Source organism: Delphinus delphis, chromosome 7 (assembly GCF_949987515.2).
Source record: "Delphinus delphis chromosome 7, mDelDel1.2, whole genome shotgun sequence".
NCBI lineage: Eukaryota > Metazoa > Chordata > Mammalia > Artiodactyla > Delphinidae > Delphinus > Delphinus delphis.
This window is the reverse complement of record NC_082689.1, coordinates 93,397,292-93,409,928: the sequence shown is the minus strand read 5'-3', so window position 1 is coordinate 93,409,928 and position 12,637 is coordinate 93,397,292. Positions and strand designations below refer to the sequence as shown.

At 38.1% G+C, this 12,637-nt stretch overlaps 1 protein-coding gene across 7 annotated transcripts in view; it reads left to right on the top strand.

The window, feature by feature from the left end:
- The window catches only part of R3HDM1 (R3H domain containing 1), a 114,299-nt gene that overhangs the window by 98,037 nt on the left and 3,625 nt on the right, over positions 1 to 12,637 (top strand). For all 7 annotated transcript variants that reach the window (XM_060016886.2, XM_060016884.2, XM_060016885.2 and 4 more), the window contains 3 exons: positions 755 to 858; positions 2,926 to 3,098; positions 9,034 to 9,178. In XM_060016886.2, coding sequence (XP_059872869.1) covers positions 755 to 858; positions 2,926 to 3,098; positions 9,034 to 9,178 — 422 coding nt within the window. The remainder of the gene's footprint in view (positions 1 to 754; positions 859 to 2,925; positions 3,099 to 9,033; positions 9,179 to 12,637) is intronic.

Sequence of the window (12,637 nt, the reverse complement as noted above, 5' to 3'; positions counted from 1 at the left end):
AGGGTTTTATAATAAATTAAGATTTCTGATTCCTTGAGAATTCTCAGAAAGAATTCACGGTATTGCTCTATGATTTTCACTATTTTCTTGAAATTGCTAAATGGAGAAAACTTTAAAGACATATTACGACAAATCCCATATTAGTTTGATTCTCAAAGACTAACCATTGAAAAATACAGTAATAGCTTAATGGTTTTACAATAACAGCCTTCTATTTTTGTCAGTATTTCTATTAGAATATGTCAGAATCATGTTCTATTGTTTATTTTATTCCTTAGATAGTACCTTATGTCCTTAGATAGCACATTTTTTAGAGAATAACGTATTTTTTTCTGAGTCTCATCATTGTCTAACTGCATATTCTCTCTTCTAAAGTATAGCTTAGTGAGATCCAAATAAAGTACCTTTTTATTCTGTAAAATTAGTGAGTTATTTTTCTTCTTTTTAAAATAATTATTTGAACAGTACAAAAATCATATTTAGAATAAGTCGTAAAAGAATAAGAGCAATGAAATCAGGAGTTATTTTTAAAAATCTGTGTTATTGTCAAAAACAAGGTGATTTTTATCCAAAAAGTAATTATTTATAACTCTCAGTTTAGAAAAGAGTTAGTTTTGACTTTTACTAAGCTGACCTACTTGAAAAATAATTTTATTTAAATAAATTTATAGGACTGTTCATTCAAAGAATCTTTACAGTCATCTCCATCTCATTGTGCTGTGTTTTTTTGTATGTTTGATTTTTTTCCCCATAGCTCCTCAGTGGGTTACTTGCAACCTCCAGGATCAGAACAAGTACAGTTGCCTCGAACTACTTCACCATGCAATTCCCAGCAGCTTCAAGGCCACCAGTGTGCAGGTATGAATAGACATTTGGAAAAAAAGAAGGCAGTGGTTTGTCCATTTGAGAAATAAGTTCCTTGGACATTTCTAGATAAAGGTTTTCAACTTGTTAGGTGCTGAGATGTACCCAGAGTATGCAGGGTGCCATGAGAAATCAGAGCTAACAGGTTCCGCCCACTTCTTCCTTTTCCCCTGCTACCACTGCCGCTGCTCTCCGATTCTCCTCCTCAGGCTCTCCTTCCTGCCTGCCTCATAAGTAGTGATGTTCTCTGGGATACCATCTCTCATTACTCTTCAGCTTCTTCCTCGGAAGTCCAGCCACTTCCTCGGTTTCAACAACGGCTTTTTGCCAGTGTCTCCCAAATTTTATTTCTGTCGAGACAAGACCACATAGCCAACTGCCTGCTGGACATTCCTACTCAGGGATGTGTCCGGGGCACTAGATTTAATATTTCTCCCTCTTCCTGCCTCCCTTTCCTCACCTTCTATCTAGGGTCCAATACAAATGGCAAAATTATAACTCTCTTCCGTTCTCCCCTTTCACACTCAGGCTTCACCATTTCCTCAAAGCTGGTACCATCTTTCCTTCCTCACTGCCTCTACTTTTGGTCAGTTCTTTTCATGTCTTCGCAGTAATTTCTTATGTGTTTTGCTTATTTCATGTTGCCCCATGTCCAGCTTTCCTCCTCCACAACACATGCACACATATATACACAGTTCAAGAATCACTGTCCTGAAACAGATGTCTCTTCATGTCATTCCTCTGAATTAAAAATTTGCATAGATTCTCCATCTACACTCCCTAGCAGTTAAACCTTCTATTTATACACATATGCTCAAGTCATACAGAACTCTATTTGTAGAATATACTATGCTCTTTCATGCCAAAGATACTTGTGTACCTGTTCTTCCCTCCACCTGGAATGCCTGTCCGCCATCCAGTTTGCCAAAATCCTGCTTATCCTTGAAGTTTGACTCAGAAATCACCTCTTCTGCAAAGCCTTCCTCAGTCCTTAAAACAGAGTTTGTTGCTTCATTTTCTCTGCTTCCATAGTGTCTTAAACAATCCTTTATCATATTTTATTGTAATGATCTGTTGACATATGTAATCTCAAAGAAGCAGAGAAACAATAAATGATTATCAAATACATGACTAATAGTGGCTGCATCAGCATGGGCTGCTGGGCCAATGAGAACCTTGAGATGTTCCTAAGCAGTCAGCCCTTCTGTGGTGTGCCTAGACAGGTCAGTGTGGTGCTATTTCTGGGGAATTGGAAACTACCATTACGATTACTGCAATGCAAACAGTGGCCCGGGAGGTGGGGCACAGGGCACCTTACCTTACACTGAAGTGGTGAGTAGCAGAGTTACATTCCGAATACTAGTAGTGCTGCAGTACCAGTGCCATGGCAGGAATAAATCAGATAAGAACGTAGATATTGTAGTCCACAGGTACTGTACAGCTAGCAGTGTTTGTACATGCATATGATTATTATAACTCTTTAAAGTCAGCCAAGGAGGTCTTCCTAGCCTTTTTCAGATGAGAAAATACAATAAAAGAGGAAAAATAATTTCCCCAGAGTTATAGGACATTTCAGGGCACTGAAATTGTGCTTTCTGATTCCTGTATCCCAAACTTTTTCCCACCGCATGAGACTGATTCACTCAAAAGACGACTTTTCTCTGTATGTCAAAATTTCTATAGGATACTGATTTTTCCCAGGGTGTTCCTTTATGTATTTAGAATAATGCTCGTTTGAAAATGAATTTATTTTAAAAATTAAGCACTTTTGTAGATCATATCGCAATTGTCCTACTCTATACTAGGTCTTGTTGTAGATAATTGGACTTTCCTGACTTACTATGTTGAGGATAAGTGAGATGTTTAGGTCTACAGAGTCAATTTCAATGTCTTTTTAAAGACAGCACTTGTAGTATAAGCATTAGAGTTTAAATCTGGCTTGCATAAATAGCAGTAAAATTTTTTTCAGAGATGTAAAATTATTGCCATTATCTTGGTGTTTAAAGATACCAGCTATTTGCTAAAGTTTGCTAATTGCAGTGTCCTGATTCTGATTTTCAGCTGTGCCACCTCCACCAGCTGGTGGCGGAATGGTGATGATGCAGCTCAGTGTACCGAACAATCCACAGTCTCGTGCCCATTCACCCCCACTGTGGAAGCAAAACAAATACTACTGTGATCACCAGAGAGGACAGAAGTGTGTGGAATTTAGCAGTATAGACAATATTGTTCAGGTAAGATGCTTCTTTTATTATAATTTTAAAACTTTCAATATTTAGTTACATAAGGTTGACCAACCTATAAGGCTTGATGCCGAATTTGAAATCTTCTCAAACAGATTAGTAAAGAAGTTTGAACATTCTCTATATCCAGACACTTTATTTCAATATTTAAATATGTTTCCCAACGTTTGCATAATTTAAATCCTTTTAATTTAAAAATTCAGAAGATAAACTAGATCTGAAATTTGGTAAAGAAAATGAATTAAGCTGTTATCCTACCTTTCCCGTCTGAACTGTATTTTACTGTAGCCAGAAAGTTGATGAGGGAATGCTCTTCATCATAGAAGAAATACAACTAATAAATTTAAAAGCAATGATAGAACTTAAAAATCACTATTTTGGAATCCTGTTAAAGTAATGAACAGGGAAACATCATCAGCAAATGCCAGAAACATTAGGAAACGATTTATGGGGAACTTTAAAATGGGTAGATTAGGCAGACAGCACTTGAAGCAACTGTTCAATTGTAGCATCAATTAAATTGGGCCAACCAAACATTATTTGCTTCCTAATGTGGTTTAGAAGCATCACCTATGATATACTCTTGTCAAAAATATTGAACCTGGGAATTTTCTGGCAGTCTAGTGGTTAGGACTCTGAGCTTCCATTGCTGGGGGCATGGGTTTGATCCCTGGTCGGGGAACTAATATCCCATAAGCCGTGCAGTGCAGCCAAAAATATATATATATATTGAACCTGAGTCTAATCAAGCCTCTCTAAGTCTTGCTGTTAATTTACAGAAAATAAAGGAAGAAAATATAAAGCAATTTATATGTACAGTGGAATATTTTATTGGATAAATTGGCCTATTTCTTTAGCAAATAAATGGCATTTTTAAATGAAGAATGAGTCTGTTGTAGATTAAAAGAGACTTAAGGGCTTCCCTGGTGGCGCAGTGGTTGAGAGTCCGCCTGCCGATGCAGGGGACACGTGTTCATGCCCCGGTCCGGGAAGATCCCACATGCCGCAGAGTGGCTGGGCCCGTGAGCCATGGCCACTGAGCCTGCGCGTCTGGAGCCTGTGCTCTGCAACGGGAGAGGCCACAACAGTGAGAGGCCCGCGTACGGCAAATAAATAAATAAATAAATAAATAAATAAAAGAGACTTAAGAGTTATAAAAATCAGATGCAATATATGGCGATCTTCCTTGGATACTGAACAGCCAAAAGACATTTTGGGGCAAAAAGTGGACAGTTAAATATGTTAAATTTGTTAGTATGATAAAGGTGGGGTTTTTTGTAATAGTTCTTATCTGTTAGATAGAAATATTTATATACTGAAATATTTACAAGTGAAATGCTGTGATAATCTGAGAATTCCTTTAAATTGTCTAGTAAGAAAAAAAGCAGGGGATATCACAATCAAAGCTGGATGATGAGTATATGGAAGTTTGTTATACTCATCTGTCTATGATGAGTATATACTTTTATATACTTGAAAGTTTGTCTACAACATTGAAAGGTTTTTAATTTTTTTTTTAAAGACAAACTAAAAAAATTTGTCAAGGCACATGACAAAATCATATCAAAATAAAAAAGGCAACGGTCACTTATAGGCTAGCTCACAAACTATAAATGGCCAGTGGCCATTAAAGAGATAAAAATATAAAAATAGTTTTTTTATCTGTATAACTGGGATATTTAGGAAGACTATTAATTTGCAGTGTTGGCAAATATATCCAGTTGTAAACTCTCTTGTGACTCTTGGTAAATTGATTGATACAACTCTTTTTGGAGTGCAGTTTAGTGACGTTTTTCAAAATGTGGAAGGCCTCTGATTCACAAATTCACTTCTAGAACTTTGTCTAGTAAAAATTGTGGAAGAAACATGCAAGAATATGTTTGCAAGGATATTTCTTTCTTCTCTGTTGTAACACTGAAAATCTGAAAATAGTCTGATATTCAGTAGTGGGTAAATTATTAAATAAATTTCTGTGCCATTTAGGAAAAATTCTAGAGCTGAAAATACAATGACTAAAATGAAAAAATACACTAAAGGAATTCATTGGTAAATTTGAGCAGGCAAAAGAAGGAATCAGAGAACTTGAAGATAGGACAATGTAAATGATTCGAGTCTGAGGAACAGACAAAAAAGAATGAAGAAAAGTGAACAGAGCCTAAGGAACCTATGGAACACCATCAAGTGGACCAACATAAACACTGTGGGTATCTCAGAAGGAGAAGAGAGAAGGGGACAGAGAGAATATTTGAAGAAATAATGACTGAAAACTTCTCAAATTTGATAAAAGACATGAATGTAAACATCAAGCAGCTCAACAAACTCCAAGTAAGGTGAACTCAGAGATGCACACTGAGACATACTGTAATCAATTTTTAGAAAGACAAAGAATATTAAAAGCAGCAAGAAAGAAACAACTCATCACAAGATTATCAGCAGATCTCTCATCAGAAACTTTGGAGACTGGAGGCAACAGGCCGATATATTCAAAGTGCTACAAGAAGAAAAACCGTCAACCAAGAATCCTATATCTAGCAAAACTGTCCTTCAGGGCCTTCCCTGGTGGCGCAGTGGTTAAGAATCCACCTGCCAATGCAGAAGACCCGTGTTCAATCCCTGGTCCGGGAAGATCCCACCTGCCGCAGAGCAACTAAGCCCATGCACCACAACTGCTGAGCCTCTGCTCTAGAGCCCGTGAGCCACAGCTACTGAGCCTGCAAGCCACAACTACTGAAGCCCGCGCACCCTGCGCACCACAACAAAGAGTAGCCCCCACTCACTGGCATTAGAGAAAGCCCATGTGCAGCAATGAAGACCCAATGCAGCCAAAAATAAATAAATAAATAAATTTAAAAAAAAAAACAACTGCCCTTCAAAAGTGAGGGAGAAATTAAGAATTCCTAGATAACAAAATTTGAGACCTGCCCTGCCAGAAGTTCTCAAAAGAGTCCCGCAGAGTGAAATGAAAATATGCTAAACAGTAACATGAAGCCATATGGGGGAAAAAGCTCTCAGTTAAGTACATGGGCAATTATAAAAGCTAGTAGTATTGTTCCAATGGTTTATAATTCCACTTTTTGCTTTCTACATGAATTAAGAGATTAATATTTTTTAAACAATTATTATCTCAAAGACAGTGTTATTATAACTTTGATTTCTAACTCCCCATTTTGTTTTCTACATAATTTAAGAGACTAATGCACTTAAAAGAATTATAAGTTTGGGACTTTGCTGGCAGTCCAGTGGTTAAGACTCTGCGCCTCCACTGCAAGGGGCACAGGTTCGATCCCTGGTCAGAGAACTAAGATCCTGCCTGCCATGCAGTGCGGCCAAAAAAAAGAATGAATTATAAGTTTGTTTGGGGGCACATAGAGTATAAAAATGTAATTTTGTGACATCAGCAACCAAAGGGGGTAGAGACAGAGGAGCACAGTTTTTGTATGTTATTGAAGTTAAGCTAGTATAAATTCAAATTTGAGCATTATATTTAACTTTTGGATGTTAGGTGTAATCCCCAAGGTAACCACGAAGGAAAAAAGCTATGGGATGTATACAAAAGGAAATGAGAAAGGAATTTTAACATTTCAGTACAAAAAAAATCAAGCAAACACAAAAGAAGACAGTAGTGCAGGAAATGAGGGACAAAAAGCAATAAGACATACAGAAAACAAATAGCAAAATGATAAAATTAAATCCCCCTTGATTGGTAATCGCTTTAAATGGAAATGGATTAAAATCTTCATTCAAAAGACAGATTGGTTGAATGGATAAAAACACATGATCTAACTATATGCTGTCTACAAGAGATTCACTTTAGATCCAAAGACACAAATAGATTGAAAGTGAAAGGATGAAAAAAGATACTTCATGCAAATCATAACCAAAAGAGAGCAGAGGTGGTTATGCTAATGTCAGATCCAAAAACTTTACAAGATACAAAGAATATTATATATTAATAAAAGGTTCAATACAGCAAGAAGATATAACAATTCTAAACTCTTACACACCTAATTACAGACCATCAAAATATATGAAGCAAAAACTGACACGACTGAAGGGAGAAATAGACAGTTCTACATTAATAGTTGGAGACATAATACCCTACTCTCAATAATGGATGGAACAACCAGACAGAAGATAAGTAAAAAATTAGCTTAAACACAGTGAACCAACTAGATCTAACAAACATACACAGACTACCTGACAACAACAGCATATACATTCCTCTTAGGTGCACACTGCACATCTTCTTCGATAGACTTTATTGTTAGGCCACATGTAAAGCCTTAACAGATTTTATTTATCTATTTTAATTTATTTATTTATTTATTTACGGCTGCATTGGGTCTTTGTTGCTCTGTGCAGGCTTTCTCTGGTTGCAGCGAGCAGTGGCTCCTCTTCATTGCAGTATGCAGGCTTCTCACTACTATGGCTTCTCTTGTTGTGGAGCATGGGCTCTTGACATGCGGGCTTCAGTAGTTGTGGCACACAGAATCAGTAGTTATGGCTCACAGGCTTTAGAGCACAGGCTCCGTAGTTGTGGCGCACAGGCTTAGTTGCTTCGCAGCATGTAGGATCTTCCTGGACCAGGGCTGGAACCCGTGTCCCCCGCATTGGCAGGCAGATTCTTAACCACTGCGCCACCAGGGAAGTCCCCAAGCCTTAACAGATTTTAAAAGGTAAATATCATACGAAGTATCTTCACCAACCAAGATTGTACTGGAGGTTCTAGGCAATGCAATTAGGTAAGAAAAAGAAATAAAATGTGTCCCAGTTGGAAATGAAGAAGTAAAATTGTCTCTGTTCAGAGATATTATGATCTCCCCACGAGACATTTATAACTAGAAAGGAAAAAATAGTAACTTGACAATGGAGAAACCTGGCAGACACCACCTTAACCAAGCAGTCAAAAGAAACATCACCAGTACTGTGGTGACAAATGGATGGCATGTACCTTCTCACAGGATGCATTGAGAAGGACACAACATCACTTCTCTGGAATTCCCTTCCCCAAATGTATATCATAAGCTTTTTGATGAGGAAACAGTAGGCAAACCCAAGTTGAGAGCCATTCTACAAAATAACTGGTCTTCAGAGTGACCTTCAGAAACTGATCTTCAAAATGTCAAAATCATGAGAGAGAAGAAAGACAGACTCTTCTAGGTGAAGAAGGTTAAAGAGACAAGACAATTAAATGCAGCAGTTGATTCTACAGTGGATTCTGTAGTAGAAGGAGGAAGGTTTTCTTTCTTTTTTTCTTCTGCTATAAAGTACCTTAGTGGGACAGTTGGCAAAATTTGAATAAATTATATAAATGATGTGATATTATGTCGTTAGTCACCTGATTTTGATAATTCACTGTGGTTATTTAAGAAAATGTCCTTGTTTTTAGGAAATAGACACTAATTATGTTGGAAATAGAGTGGTATCGTGAGCAACTCATTCTCTAATAGTTCAGAAAAGAAGTAACTATATATAGAGAGAGAAAGCAAATATAATAAAATATTAACATTAGGGAAATCTGAAATTTTTTGGACTATTTTTGCAACTGTTTTAAGGATGAAGTTGAAAATAAACAGTTAATATGAAAAAAAGAATGAAGTAGATGTGTATATTCTCTGATGGAAAAGTATCTACGATATTATTGTAAAGGTACAAAAGCAAGATTCAGAAATAGGATGTATAATCTGTTTCCATTTTTGTAAAACAGATGTATGGATGCATGTGCATGGAAACAGTTTACCAGTGTTTATCCTTGGGAATTGGAAATTATAAATTTCTATACTGTTTTAACTTTTTTAATAACAAAGTAGCCATTGCAGTGGTGTAACAAGTACATATCTGTAATCAGAAAGAGTAAAAATTTCTGTCCAAAGGGAAATTTGCAAAAAGCCTAAAATGCTGACCTTTTTTCTTGATATAATTGCAGCACAGTCCTCAACTCAGTAGTCCCATTATTTCACCAGCTCAGTCGCCAGCACCAGCTCAGCTGTCTACCCTGAAAACTGTCCGTCCCTCTGGACCACCACTTTCCATCATACCCCAGTTTTCTAGACCCTTTGTCCCTGGGCAAGGTAAGTGTGCACAAAGCTAGTCACAGCCTCAGAGAATTTTAGGACATCCATTCCCAGGCACTTTGTGATTTACTTGGTACCACTACCTTTCATTATTCCACAGGACTGCATTTTCACCTCACTCAGGCATCTTTATTTATTACCATTCACTCTCCTAACCTTAAGGTTTCATCACAATTAATAATCAATTACTGGGACTTCCCTGGCAGTCCAGTGGTTAAGACTCCACGCTTCCACTGCACAGGGCACGGGTTCAATCCCTGGTCAGGGAAATAAGATCCAGCATGCCGCACAGCCTGGCCCCCCCCAAAAAATTAATTAATTAATTCCTAATTTATTAATTACTTATAATAATTGCATGATGAATTAAAATGACTGACTTATTCTTCAGCTCCATTCCTCTGTAGTAGTAATAGGCTATGTGGTATCTGTTTTGTATTTCTAATTTCTATATTAGACGAATAATATCAAGAGTTTATTCAAAAATTTATTCAACAAATATTGAGGACTTACTGTGCCCCAGATGTACAAAGAAGAATAAGGCCAAGACCTCATCGTCATCAACCCTCAGTCTAGTTGGAGGAACAGAAACTCAAGCAGATGATTATAAAATAACATGGAAACCATTAATTTTATTTCCTGGAATTTATCCTAAGGATAATGCACACAATGGTTTATGCACAGAAGAGTTTATTCTATGCCAGAAAAGTTCAAAAACAATCTAAATGTCCATTAGTAAGGAGATTGATTAGATTATGGATGTATATATCTCCATATAAGTAATTCTATACAGTAATCTAAAAATAATGTCTTAAAGAATCATTAAGAGGGGAAGTAGTCATAGTACAGTGAGTGATTTTTAAAGAACAAGTTATTTACAATGGCCAGGACATGGAAGCAACCTAAGTGTCCATTGACAGATGAATGGATAAAGAAGATGTGGCACATGTATACAATGGAATATTTACTCAGCCATGAAAAGAAACGAAATTGAGTTATTTGTAATAAGGTGGATGGACCTAGAGTCTGTCATACAGAGTGAAGTAAGTCAGAAAGAGAAAAACAAATACTGTACGCTAACACATATATATGGAATCTAAAACAAATGGTTCTGAAGAACCTAGGGGCAGGACAGGAATAAAGACACAGACATAGAGAATGGACTTGAGGACACGGGGAGGGGGAAGGGTAAGCTGGGATGAAGTGAGAGAGTAGCATTGACTTATATACACTACCAAATGTAAAATAGATAGCTAGTGGGAAGCAGCCGCATAGCACAGCGAGATCAGCTCGGTGCTTTGTGACCACGTAGAGGGGTGGGATAGGGAGGGTGGGAGGGAGGGAGACGTAAAAGGGAAGGGATATGGCGAGATATATATATATATATATATATATATATATATATATATGTATAGCTGATTCACTTTGTTATACAGCAAAAACTAACACAACAATGTAAAGCAATTGTACTCCGATAAAGATGTTAAAAAAAAAAAAGGAACAAGTTACATGGACATTTCAAAAAAGAAGATAAACAGATGTCTAATAAGCCCTTGAAAAGGTGCTCAGCATCATTCATTAGGGAAAGGAACATTAAAATCTCAGTGAAATACCGCTCACCCCCACTAGAACGGCTGTAGTCAAAGAGACTAACAAAACCAAATGTTGGTGAAGATACAGAGCAACCAACATTTTCACACATTCGTGTGGGAGTGTAAAATGATATGACCACTTTGGAAAAAGATGTGGCAGTTTCTTACAAAGTTAATCACTTACCTAACAGTGCAGCAGTTCCACTCCTAGGTATTTACCCAAGAGAAATGAAGACATGTCTGTGCAGACTTGTACAAGTACATTTATAACAACCTTATTTTCTTATAACAGCCCCAACTGGACAGTGACCCAAATGTCCACCATCAGGAGGTTGGATAAAAAAACTGTAGTATTCCTTACAGCTCAGCAATAAAAATGAACAAAGCAAACCACTGGCATGCAACAGCACGGATGAATCTCCAAGTCGTGTTAAGCAAAAAGCAAACCAGACACAAAAAGAAGACAGGATTCTAATTTTATGAAATCCAACTATAGGCTACTAAGCTACGATGTTAGCACTCAGATTGTGGTGTGAATGAGATATGGAATTGACTGAAAGGAGCTTGAGGGAACTTCCAAGGAGATGGAAATACTCTTCTCTCTGGGTCATGGTTACATGAACTTTTACAATAGTTAGATTTCATCAGACCCAACACTAAAGATGTGTATTTTATTTTACGTTAATTATATCTCAGGTTTTTCAAAGAATTACAGAATGCACACATATATACATGTGTAAGCACACGTACATAAAACCAAGACTGGAAAGATACACACCAAAATGTTAGAAGTAATGGAATTACCAGGGTGGTCTCTAACTTCTCCTTTATAATTCTCTTATTTCCACGTTTTTTACAAAGCCAAATAACTTTAATAAACTAGAAAAATAAAGCACGTTATAAAAAAATAAATTGAAACGGTGTGTGGATTGAAACAGTATGTGGCAGTAATAGCCTACCAGGAGGGGTCTATGGCTGTTGCTGACTACAGTCTCATCTCTGTATTTGCAAAGAATACTGCTCCATAGGCCTGAACTTAACTCTGACTTTTTTTTTTTTTTTTGCGGTATGCGGGCTTCTCACTGTTGTGGCCTCTCCCGTTGCGGAGCACAGGCTCCGGACGCGCAGGCTCAGCGGCCACGGCTCACGGGCCCAGGCGCTCCGTGGCATGTGGGATCCTCCCGGACCGGGGCACGAACCCGTGTCCCCTGCATCGGCAGGCGTACTCTCAACCACTGTACCACCAGGGAAACCCAACTCTGACTTCTTTGCAACTGTTTTTATACATCTTCATGCTTAAAATTGCATCTCTGATCTCAGTGCTAAACCTCCATGTCATATCTTCCCTTCAACTATTGTTTGGGATGGAGCAAGTATGTCCTGGGTGTATTCTGCCAGGGAGCTGCCCAAGCACCCCAAAAGTGTTCATCAGAAAAGAGCCCCACAGGGCTTCCCTGGTGGCGCAGTGGTTGAGAGTCCGCCTGCTGATGCAGGGGACACGGGTTCGTGCCCCGGTCCGGGAAGATCCCACATGCCGCGGAGCGGCTGGGTCCGTGAGCCATGGCCGCTGAGCCTGCGCGTCCGGAGCCTGTGCTCCGCAACGGGAGAGGCCACAACAGTGAGAGGCCCGCGTACCGCAAAAAAAAATAAAAGAAAGAAAAGAGCCCCACAGAGTGGCAGGAGGTTCATGCCTTGGTTCTCTCTGTTAGGAAAGTGTCAGGAGAAGCACTGTATGATTTCCTGAAGATGCTGTCCTAGTGGCTACGCATAACCCTTCTCCAGACACTGAACGTGCTACATTGGGGGATTTACAGTTAAAATAAAATGAGAATATAACAAATGAGAACATTATTCTCCAGGACAAGGC